Source organism: Vigna umbellata, chromosome 8 (assembly GCF_029865625.1).
Source record: "Vigna umbellata cultivar VRB3 chromosome 8, Vumbellata_1.0, whole genome shotgun sequence".
Classification (NCBI taxonomy): domain Eukaryota; kingdom Viridiplantae; phylum Streptophyta; class Magnoliopsida; order Fabales; family Fabaceae; genus Vigna; species Vigna umbellata.
The window spans coordinates 36,407,040-36,419,665 of record NC_142172.1 but is presented as its reverse complement, the minus strand read 5'-3'; the positions used below and the strand labels follow the sequence as shown (position 1 = coordinate 36,419,665).

At 29.8% G+C, this 12,626-nt stretch overlaps 1 protein-coding gene across 1 annotated transcript; it reads right to left on the bottom strand.

The window, feature by feature from the left end:
- Window positions 1-4,868: 4,868 nt before the first annotated feature.
- LOC124846859 (protein NRT1/ PTR FAMILY 5.2-like) lies at window positions 4,869-11,614 on the bottom strand. The gene is made up of 4 exons (XM_047324233.2): window positions 11,373-11,614; window positions 8,853-9,070; window positions 6,193-6,758; window positions 4,869-6,020 (listed from the first exon to the last, which is right to left on the bottom strand). The coding sequence occupies exons 1-4, from the start codon at window positions 11,494-11,496 to the stop codon at window positions 5,144-5,146; spliced, it is 1,785 nt and encodes a 594-aa protein (XP_047180189.1). The 5' UTR covers window positions 11,497-11,614; the 3' UTR covers window positions 4,869-5,143.
- Between the last annotated feature and the right edge of the window lie 1,012 nt (window positions 11,615-12,626).

The window sequence follows — 12,626 nt, the reverse complement described above, 5'->3', positions numbered from 1 at the left end:
CTAATGAAAACCAAACTTCCCAGATTCCCTGTCAACATCCAATCCAAAATAATGAAAAACATTCTCAACTCACATCTTTTTTCTTAGTTAATCATATAAAACAACCAAAAATGAAGCCGGTTGCGTTTTCCTCAAGTGTAACTTCTAGAAATATTTGAATGTGTTAAGTTATATTGTTTATAGAACTCGCTAAGATCCTGATATATACGTCTCAAAAGTACCTTCTTTTTTCGTTGAACATTTACTTCAATATAACCAGATTTCGCAGGGCAATTTATAAAATCATTAAGCAAACTTCGCCTTGCAGCAACACAAGACCTTACGTATGACGAAATGTTCTTGTTAACTTAATAAACGACCATATCCAAATGCAGTCCCAATGAACCACTAATACGATTGATGACAATATTATTATTCTCTCGCCGTCTTTTCAATAAGACGGATTTAATTACACTGACATTAAAAAATTTATTAGTTTAGATTATAACATTAAATATACTTTAAATTTATGTTTTTCTTAAATATCTAAAATTGTTATTAATTCATTTTTTTAATTCTTTATACATGTGAACTTTAATTGGACTCTGTTTTAACTAATTTTTTTCCTTTAATTTAGTTTTTATTTACTCTTGCATCGTTGTTATTTTTTTCTTTTTAAAGTATGGACTGAAGTATCATTTGTGAAAGGAACTTTATAACTTTTACAACCTTAAAATAGGAAAAATGAAATTTGTTGTTTGAACATTAAGTTGTTTAAAATGTTACAAGAATATTTTTTTTCTGATAGAGGTTATGAGGCACATTTATAGATAATTTAAATCAATCCTCAGAAGAAAATAATAAGTTTTTTAGAATCCTTAAACGATTTATTTTTAAGATAGCTTAAGTACCTTTATAAAATTTGTATAGCAGGAAAAACCCAATGTCGAATCCTATTGGTGGTAGAGTTATTTTTTCCAAAATTTCTTTCTCCGTGCCTGTTAATAATAAAGTTTTTTCTTTTGATGATATTTTATAGGGTTAAATATGTTTTTAGTCCCTAAACTATTGGTCGTTTTTGGTTTTCGTCCCTCTTTCAAAGTAAGGTACAATTTGGTCTTCATTCTTTTTGAAACGTTCGTTTTAGTCCTCGGAATTTTTGTTTTAGTCCTCATTTGTTGCTAAATGAGGACCAAATTTTTAAACATTGTTTAGTTTTCGATGACTAAAACGAACATTTCGAAAAGAATGAGGACCAAATTGTACCTTACTTTGAAACGGGGACGAAAACCAGAAACGGCCAATAGTTTAGGGACTAAAAACATATTTAACTCTATTTTATATAATCGCTACTCATTATTGTTTCATTTATCAATTTTTTATTACCCTTATTATTGTATATTACTACTTGTGTTGCTCCAATTGAGAAACTAAATCAATGATATCATTTTTATAATTTTATTTGTAATTACCATTATTGATATTGATAGGTTTAGTGTTGGAACAATTTTTCAAGAAATTAGAAAAACAAGATGAACAAAGACTTGATATAATCTTCTAGGCGTGAATACATACTTTTTTAAAAGCAATATTTCGTCCTTTATAAGAGTAAAGTGAAGGGGATCACGAAATCCACTTTTGAGATCCAAAAGAGAAATACAACGATAATACTCACTCTTAGTATTAACGTCAAACAAGAATAAAATTCTCACAAATTGATTTATGTGTTAAGTGAATGACAGAATGTAGAGAAAAGTCTCGTATCATCAATAGAACAGAGGATCCCTTTATATAGATGTTGATCAGATATCTTTCAAATCCAAGTGATACTAGGCTCAGATTAGTTACATTTCTTCATAAATTATTATAACTTTTCATGAATGATTGTAACCCTTTGTAAATAATTCATTAATGGTTGTAACCCTTTATGAATAATTGTAACTCTTGGTTATAACTCTTCATGAATAAATGTAGCTCTTCATAAATATATGAATCTGAAAAATGTCTCTAATACTCTTAAATTTCAACATTTAGTTATCATTAAAAATAATTTATTACATTCATTCAAGAGAATGATAATAAATTTAAAAACTTACATTTTGTTTAGATTTAATAATGGATTGGAGAGAATATAAGGGAAAAGAAAAAAAATGAAATGTAAGATTGACTAGACAAGCCGAGTAAAAGGTAAAAATAAATTAGTGAATGATTTATAATAGATATGATTAATTTCTTATAATAAATAAATAGTTTGTTTAATATAATAAAGTATCAAAATATTTTTAGTTAAAATTGAAGTATTATTGAATATGAATTAATTATTTTATAAAATTTAAAATATTGAAATTTTATTAAAAAGTAAAAGTTTTATCATTAAGATGTGAAGTTTATTGTATTAATTAGTCTTTAATCTATCATTATATCATAAGTTGCTTCTAATATTGTTGTCATGAGTTTTTCATGTGGTTGTGTATATTTATGAGAGCTTGAGCTATGAGTAGGGATTGCAACGGTCGGGTCGGGTCAGGTTCGTAACTCGACTCGCCGGATAAAATTATACTCGCTATCCGCGCAGGTAAATTCGCAGATACTCACGGATACCCACAAAAAATTAAAAAAATTATATATTTTTAAAATAAAATTTAAATTAAATTACAATATATATATATATAATATAATATAAATTAAATTAAATATAAATTAAAATTTAATTTTAATTAAATTTAACCTAATAAAATATAATTTTATTTTATTTTTAATTAAATTTAATTAAATATATATATAAATTAATTATTTTTATTATTTTTTGTGGATAGCGGATATCAGCATGCTACCCACATCCGACCCGTTTAGAAGCGGGTATTAAAATACTCGCTACCCATTATCCATAATAATAAATATATATCCATAAATAATAATTATATATCCATAAAGCATAATTTTTTTTGTCTTCCCTGATGATGAATAAGGTCTAACGTTGAGATGTGTAATATTCGTGCCATTTAGCGCCACATGGAGTGTATAAGATTATAATATTATCTTTAATTGAAAATTTTAATGCAAAGAATTATAAGTTTGTTTTCTGACCCATACCTATAGCACTTGGGAGTCTAGAAGTTTGTATGTCTGGTGGCAGATGGCCTTCATCATCCTCATGTTGAATTCAGGCAGCCACTATCTAGCAATTACAAAATAATTAATAGCCAAATATTCTCATAAAAATACTAAATAAATCGATTGCAAAAATACATTGCATTCCCGTATTTTCTGAGCTCTTCAAACCATAAAAACTACTGATTAATTATTATGCATCAGCATATGAACATACGCAAACTTTGTGTTAAAGAATATTAATATATAACTTAAAGGATATCATATTAAGAGATGTTTTATTTTAATTTTTTCTATGTAAAGTAATTTTTTTTTGTCAAACTCGTGTAATTTACTGATATGAATAAGCATTTAAAAAGTATATATACATAAATGAGTAAATTGTTTTGAATTCACAATGAAAAAAAAAAGAATGTTTTTTAAGTATAATTATAAGTTAAATTACTTTTAAATTTGTTTTAGGGAAGTTATTGTCTAAATATACGACTTTACTCTTTTTTTCATATAGAAGTATTTGGTATGTATAATTTTTTTTAAAAATTTGTTATGTTTCTTTTTCATAGAAATTATGTTTCGAATGCTTGATTATTTTAAAAAAAATTAATCTTTTAAAAATTTTATGCATTTTTATGAAAATATTTTTTATTTTGATATTTTTTTTATAATTTGATTAATGAATTTAAATTTTAAAAATACTTTTTTTTTACTTTTTAAATTTTTCATGCTTTTTTGAAATTTTATAAAAATTTATTTTTTATTTTTGACATTTTTTTTCGATAGTTTGACTAAGAAATTTTAATTTAATTTTTTTATGACGACATAATAAAAAAACCTTGAACTTTTTTTTGTTAATAATGGAATAGAGAAATAAATTGGCAATAATTTGTGTTAACTATCCAATATTTAAACAACCTCAATCTCAGTATTTATAAACTAAATTAAAATAGTAAAGATTATTTTTTTTACATTGTATATGTAAAATACGTTAAAATTAACGACTTTATTAGACTAAAAATTAAGTTTAATTATTTTTATTTATTAAAATTATATATGTCAATATTTAAAAAATTATGCGATACTGTTTTAATAGTTAAATTTCAATTCATCAATCAGTTTATAGAAAAGAAAAAGGTATTCTAAAATAAAATTCTGTAAAAAAAAGTTAAGCGAGGAAGTTGTGTTTTCAAAGTATTTACTTTGAAAGTTGTATTTTCAAAGTACAACTTATTTATATTATTAATAAATTTGAGTCGAAAAGCTTAAAAATTTAAGCTTGTGAAGGTATTTATTGAAGGAAGTAGCGAACTTATAACAACATGCCATGCCCATTTATATATGAAGTCCTTAATGTAACATTTTGTTTATGTTGCGAAAAAGTGGTAAAGCAGTAGTTATTGAATCTGTGTGTAGTCATCGTCATCAAAATCAGTGTGTAAAGGATAATAATACGTGGCCTCATATGGCTCCAAATGCTTCCCACAAAAGGAACTTCCAACAACAAAAGATAAGAGGAAAAAAGGAAATTCTGCAAGTTTACTTATCGTGTTCGAATCATAAATTTTTAACTTTTCATGATAATTGTAATTTTCTTAACGTATATCTTTCTCATATCTTATTTCTTATTTTTGTAGTCTTTAGCTGCCGACAAAGAAATCGCTTTAATATTAAAAGGAAAATTTATTGTATGAATGAAATAAAAATCTAACCTGATAGATTTTGTCTTCAACCCTTTATTGTACAATTTCTTAACTAAAGAAAAGCTTGAGTGGCCAGAGAAGTTCTAAAAAAGATAAACATCAAAGACATTACATTTCTTTTTCCCAATATTGTTTTTTTGGTGATGCATGTGACATTTCTCGAAGGTTACAAAGGATAAGGAAAAACGATCACATGCTAAAACGACCTCCAATAACTATAACTTGATTAGGTTCTCTTCTGAAGTGGCTTCCAATGACCAAAACCATTCCAAAGTCAACACCCACACACCCCACAGACACACATACTTAGTTCGTTGGCCATCCAAATTTGTACATAACAGCAAGTTTTGAAACTACTAGTCTCTGGGATTCACAACGTTGGACACGGTCTTTTCCTTCAGTTCTTTGGCAAGCACGTCTATGGAATCTGAAACTTCAACCCTATATACATAGAACCTTGTAACAAACGCGAAGAAGATGAGGTTGAGGAAGTTTAGTACTGCGAAAAATGCATAGTAGTAGTCAAGATGAGACTCGTTCAGGTTGTTCAAAATCCACCCCTTGTGACCATTTCTCTGGGTGACATGTGACACTGTTGAGAGAAGAAAGGAACTGATGAAGTTACCAATGCCCAATGTAGTTGTGGAATACGAAGTTCCAATGCTCTTCATGTGTTCTGGGGCTTGATCATAGAAAAACTCGATTTTGGCAACCTCTAAGAAGGCATCGGCAGTTCCCATCAGTATAAACTGAGGAAGCAAAATGAATATGCTCAAAGGAACCTGTGCTCCACTTTCAACTACTCCATGTTCTCTTGCAACCTTTAGTCTATAGCTTTCTGTCCCAGATGCAATGATCATGATCAGTGTGTGGATTACAAGGCCAATTCCCATCCTCTGAAGAAGGGTAATGCCTCTGGGGTTCTTGGTAAACCTTTGCATGATCTTCACAAAGAAACGATCATAGAGCACAACACACACAAGCAAGGACACAGTAACAAATGCAGCCAAACTAGCAGGGGGAATTTTGAAGCTTCCGATATGTCTGTCAAGAGTAGTTCCTTGCTTCACAAAAAGGGTATTTATCTGAGCCATCATTGTACTAGGAACAAAAGTAGCAACCAAGATAGGAATCATCCTTAGCATTTGTTTTGTCTCCTCCACTTGTGTAACTGTGCAAAGCATCCATGGACTAGTGTTTGAATCTGTTTTAACGCAGGCCTTATCAAGGAACCTACACAAATATGCATTATTATTATTACTAAAGACATGAAAATTGCATTGTAAAACTACGCTCATCGTGTATACAAAACCGCATGCTCCATGTACAAGTGTCATTTATTATATTATTCAGCAAAATGAAAAAGAAAATACTCATGTAACGAAGGTATGGTAGAGTTTTGTACCTGAGTGTTGGAGTGTGATCAATTCTGTAGTTCACTTTCTTTGCATAGTCTTCCTTGTCAAGTTCATATAGTTCTTTAGAGTTACTAGGGACAGGCACTTCCCATTTCCTCAAAGCAGCCACAATGACCCTAGCCATTCTAGTGAAGGTACTACCAGCAGGCACTTTGTGCCTATAGAAGGGTGTGCCTGCCAGGAATATCATGATTGATACTAAAAGGCCAAGTGTTGGAAGAGCATACCCAAGAGTCCAGCCCACATTATCTTGGATATACACCAGAACGCTGTTTGCAAAGAGGGTCCCAAAGAAGATGCTGAACATCCACCAATTGAAGAAAGAGAGCTTATGCAACTTCTCTTTAGGGTGAAAATCATCAAACTGATCAGCTCCTATGGTGGAGATGTTGGGCTTGGTTCCTCCGGTTCCCACTGCTAGAGTGTAAAGTGCACCATAGAACACTGCTAGCTGTAGTGTGGAGGCTTTCGCGCATTTTGTCACATCCTTTTCGAAGCATGCAGGTGGCTTTAGGCTCGGAAGGGACACTGCCAGTGTAAGCAGAGACATACCCTGCCATTAACGATCCCAATACAGATCAAACAATCAGACAACCGCAACTAACTAATTTGACAGTTTAAACAGTTTGCATAACCACCAAATTAATACAAAAAGTTATCCTACTCTTTAAAAATTTTCAGATGCTACAAAACCTACTTTATGGCTCTAACTCTGGCTTTAACGTCTCAATCTACATTGCCTTTCTCCTTATGCATACATATAGAGATTAAAAGAACAATTGGGGAGCCAAACTCATCATTGTTCAGATTTCTATATGCAAACAAAAACTTATCTGAATATATGTTTGGATTTATTGAGTGAAAATATTAAGATTAGGATGAAGGTTATCATATAATTACTTACATAAATAACACAGAGGGTGTTATAAAAACACGTGTCGGATTTTTCACTTTTTATATGTAATTGTTTAGACACTTTTGTCTTGTTATCAGATTCTCCAACTTGTTAGTTATCTTTATTCGTGGCTCACTCTGACGCCCCACGAACGCACCTGCCCCAGTAACTGACTTGAGCTTGATAAATAGTTTTGGACTTAGTGTGGTTTACTTGTGTATGGCTAGACTTTTACTTGTTGCAGGTACAAAAACATGATAACCTATATTGTGGACCATAAAACCATACATACTTTAGAAGGGTGTACACACAACCATGAAAAGCGCGGTCCACTAGCGTCACAAGTATGAAAAGAATGCCACATGCTTTGAACCAAATTAGACAGTAGATAGTGACCGGGACACTTTCCTACTACCTTCCGTGTCGTTTTCTTAGACAACACTGTCACGAGGTCAAATTCTAATATTTTTCCAATATCTTAACATCTTCTATCTCAATTCTACTACAGATTCATTTACAAAATTTTAATTACATGGGATTACATTTAATCATGTAAAAACCTACTCTCAAGTTTAATCACATATATATGTAAAATAATTATTGATAAAGATAAGAATTTTTGTGGTCTATCAATTATATTTAATAGAGCTAAAATACTTAATATGAAATTAGCAATATTTAAATATTTTATAATTCATTAAACATCATAGTCATAAAAATAGTATGCCATCTCAATAATCATTCATCCTCAAAAGTCAAGTTCCGATTCACTGGCTGAGCTGCAAGATTCTTTTGTTTATCTAGAATCAGTAATCAAACTCGAGAATTAGTGTATTATTGGTCCAGCGATAGCTACTGCCCACTTATCATACTAGCAATATTGCAGAAAGAAAAGAAAATGTCAAGTCTTTGATCGAAAAGGATGAAAGTGTTATGGCATATAGTAGCTTCATTTGGTTGGTTGGTTCTAGACAGAATTTTGTGTTGAGTAATCAGCAAGTGACATGCAACATGGTATCAAAATACTAAATCATTTTAATTAATCTCATAATGAAAATACATATATATACAAGAATAAGGTTTATGGTCAAAATATGCGGACTTAAAAACTGATTTTGTAAGATATAACTTTATGATATTTTTTATATTAAGAAGAACAAGCACCAAGGATCTTGAGCGAGACTTTTCCTAGTTTCTAACATGTGGGAGTGGGGTGTTGAAAGGTGGTGATAATGCCACCGGGGTCTGTGGTATGGGATTCACCAAAGGCAGACAAGTGTGCTTTGACTAAAATCAACTTTACACTCACACTTTCCATAATTTTCAAATATATATTGATAGAATAATCAATTGTTTCATACTACCTATTAATAATTAAACAAATATAATATGATTTACACAAACGTAAGCTTGAGAGAGGACATAAACTTCAAACATTTTATATGTCCCACCCATGTGAGATTAGAAGGGATGAACACTTGAGATCCGAATAATTGAGGTTAAATTGTCAAAGGCCTACCTAGACACTTTACATATGTTTTTTTGTGACAAGATTTCAATGACCGGAGTAAACTATTTTTGACATATTATAGAAAATGGAAGACGCTAATAATAGTTAACATGAGAAGTCAAACAAGTTGAACGATGTGGTATCAAGTTGTTAGTAGATTAATATAGGAGGAGGTCACACCAAATGAATGAATGAAGAGTGTTATTTGAGGCGAAAAAAGAGAAAGAGTTGGAGTTAATTACCGAGAGATAAATGGTAGAGGCTATGGTAAAAGTCCAATAGCGGCCGAGGAAAGCGTCAGCAACATAGGCACCTAAAATTGGTGTCATCCAAATGGTGCCAACCCAGTTGGTGACATTGTTTGAAGATGATACTGTCCCTTGATGAAGCTTTTTTGTAAGATACACGACCAAATTTGATGATATTCCATAGTACGCCATCCTTTCGAATACCTCATACACTGCATCAACATATATCAATTCAAACCTCAATTTTCTTCTTTCAAATTATAAATAACTAGTTTTTGCTATAACCACCCTTCTCATTTTGCTAATTAAATTAAGTTACGTGTGCATACAAAAACACGAGTTACGTCATCTCGTCAAATATATCACACTAATTATATAACTCTACGAATTGGTATCCGTGACAATTCAATCAGAAGCGTGGTATGTTCGTCAACGGTTTGTTTCCAATCCAAACCCTTTTTCCCAGCCTAGTTCCTGATAATAAAATATTCACTGTCTTTCAATAATACATGTAATAACAATAATACTTTTTTAATATTCTTGGAGAGATATTTTTGTTTTATGTAATTCAATACGTTAAACATCCTATGCTATCCAAAAATAATTAAAATAAGCCCAAATGACTTATATAATAAAAACAAACAGTACGACGAGTCTGGAAATAAAATATCACGCATTATTTAATCCAGCTAACGTACAATAATAGGCATCGTTGAAAGTGCAAGAAGACTTTTTTAGTTGATTCTGTTTTTATTTTTTAAAACTAGTTTTTAGGAATAGCTTTCAGATAAGAACTGGCTAGGAAAGAGATGAAAAAAATTGTTAAACCAGTCTTGATTGAAATAAAAAAATGTTTGAAAAAGAAGTTTATGATTATGGGAAGCATGCGTCTGGTTCGTGTGGTTATGGAAATTTGGCATGATCGAAATGGAGAAAACGGCTACTTCCAGGCCTAAACCTAATCTACTTTGTACGATTGATAAACATCTGTTCGAATTCCATTAACGCAGAATAAGAGCTTCTGATTCTCTCGCTCACGAGCGAGCCCACCAGCCACTACCATGGAGACCACCACTCTGAGAGGGACAACTCCAGCTTCCATGCATTCCTTTCCAACACCCTTTTTCGATCCATAAAACAAAACTTATATCTTCACAACTATTTTAATCAACAATTTTTTTAGTAATAATAATAAATAATATTTAAATGAATTAATCATGCTTTAATAAATAATTATAATTACTTATATAACTAATATTAATTGTCAGTATATTAGTATTCATTTTAAAATCACAAAGAAAGCCCACACCCTCGAGAACAAAGAGCGACAACGACACCCTACGAAAATATTCCTTGCCTTAGCTTCTAAAAGGCTTCACCCAAACAGATTAATCTTTCAAAAAAAATAATATTATTTTATAAAAGATAATACACTTTACAAATATAAAAGATTCTTACTTTCTCAATAAATACAAATAATTTAGTATAATAAATTTATTCAGTTTTACTAGTACTTCAAAATGTCATTTTTCTTTATCAGTTTATAAACATAAGACTGTATATATAAATTAAACTTGATTTATAAACTAATAACGTATTGGACGGATTTATTAATAAATTTACTTTAGAGTAAAAAGTAGTATATATATATACGGTTCTAAGGATCACTGCGAAAAAAAATACTTTTAGGAAAGGAAAGGCAAATAATTTATTAAAAATTAAATTACATATTATTAACTTCAATTGATATGATGTGGAGAACATAATATTTATTTGGAAAAATATAAGGACGTGTGAATGTATTTGTTGACTTCATCCATTAAATTACAAAAAAAGTACAAAATATGTATACAAAACTAATACGTATGTGGATAACATAACATGTAGAAAATATATATATAAAAAAAAAGAGTGTACTACTAAAGGAAAGAAGGTTTGGTTAATGGTAAAATATACTAGTTAGAAGTAGTTTGAGTGAAAGAGAAAATGACAAACTCCTTTTGTCTTTTTGTTTCTTTTTTTTAATGTTATGCCAAGAGATATTTAATGCAAGGACTGAAGCTGCAGGTACATCATCACTTCGCTGCCCAGCTAAGCAAAGCAAAACCCCAATTTGCAGCCAAAAATAGGAAATGCGAAGCGAAGGACAAAGGTAAAAAATGGAGCAAGTAAATTTCTCTTGCAGTGCTACTGAGTTCAAAGTTTGGAAATTGGAGAAACAATCACAGATAAAAGAAAAAGAAGGAGTAGCCATATGAGAGACATGGATGGGAAGGGGTGCGTGTGTTGTCTATGAGTGTTGGAAGCTTGCTTAGAGTTGTTAAATGGTTTGTGATAGAATGAAATGTGAGAAAGGTTTTAATTTAATAAAATAGTTGTACATTTGTAGAAGAAAAGGAAAGCAAAAGGAGGAAGTGAAAGAGTTAAAAGGTGGAAGGAGAGGGTTTGTTAATTAGCAAGACAGAGAGAAAGAGTTGATAGTTAATGAGGAAAATGAGGATAGAAAAAGGTTACCGACTACAAAGGAACAAGCTTTCCAACCACCACTTTTGGATCTAAGAATAGGTTTGCCTTTAATGTTGACAGTTCCATCCTGTGTGTAGTCCTGGTTCACCACCGTCCCCTCTTCCATGGTCATCTTTGCTTAACTCAGTAACACAAGTAGAACTTAGATTCCAAACTCAGAAAGGTTTTGAGGATGGGAAGGAGAAACGAGAGAAGTGAAAGTGTGGTGGCATGGTCTTCGTTCATAAAAACTATACACAATTTATAGACCTCGTGCTCTGTGCTCTGTGCTCTGTGCTCTGTGGATACACTTCTACTCCACATGGGCCCAGTATCCTCACTATCGTCTCACTCTTTCTTCTTTTTTTTTTTATTTCCTCTCCAATAAATAAATAAATATCAAACAAAAACGTTTTTCTTTATTTTATTACAAATAAACTAATAAGTAGGTATCCCAGTTAAATTCATATGTACACACATCCCTTATTTTCACCCAACTATTCACTTTTCTCCTATTTAGCTTTTACTGTTATTTAAGAAATTTAAATACTTCCACTTTATTTTTTTATCTTTTTAAGTTTAATTACTAGTTTCTTTCCTTGTTTAAAAAATTTCAAGTAAACTCTCTCTTATTTTTTTTTTGTTTTCATTGAGCTTTTTTATTAATATCTTATAAAATGTTGTTAAAGATATATTATATGTTAATTTGTAGTTTATTTTAAATTTTTATAAAAAAATTTCATATATCAGTTTAATGGTGTGATACATAACATTATATATATAAGTATTTAATTTAATTTAGTTTTAATTCTCTTTTTAATTTGAATAATGTTTTTTAAATTAATTTGAATATTTTTTTTAAATGAAATTTTTCTTTTTAACTTAGATCTAATTTATTATTAACATAAATTAACTCTAATGATATTATTAGATTTCATTTATATTAATTAGTTTTAATTTTATAAAAAATTTGATTAGTCGATTAATAAACATAATAGTATTTATACAATAAATAAAAAGTAATCTCGGAGTTAAAATAAAATAAAATATAAAATAAATATTAGTATGATTTTAAATATTAAAATTTAAAATGATAATAATTTAAAAAATTATTTTTTAATATAACATTTATATAAACAATAAATTTGATTCCGTTTGAATAAGAACAATATTGCTATATATTAAAAAATTTAGGATTGAATTATATAAAAAAACAAATATATTTACTAAATTGAATGGGTGAGATTTTATACTTACACACCA

Coding starts and splice junctions, on each gene's coding strand:
- LOC124846859 (XM_047324233.2), bottom strand. CDS start 11,496: ATGACCATGGAAGAGGGGACGGTGGTGAACCAGGACTACACACAGGAT. Junction 9,071..11,372: donor AGCTTGTTCCTTTGTAGTCG/GTAACCTTTTTC, acceptor ATGTTGATGCAG/TGTATGAGGTATTCGAAAGG. Junction 6,759..8,852: donor CCTCTACCATTTATCTCTCG/GTAATTAACTCC, acceptor CGTTAATGGCAG/GGTATGTCTCTGCTTACACT.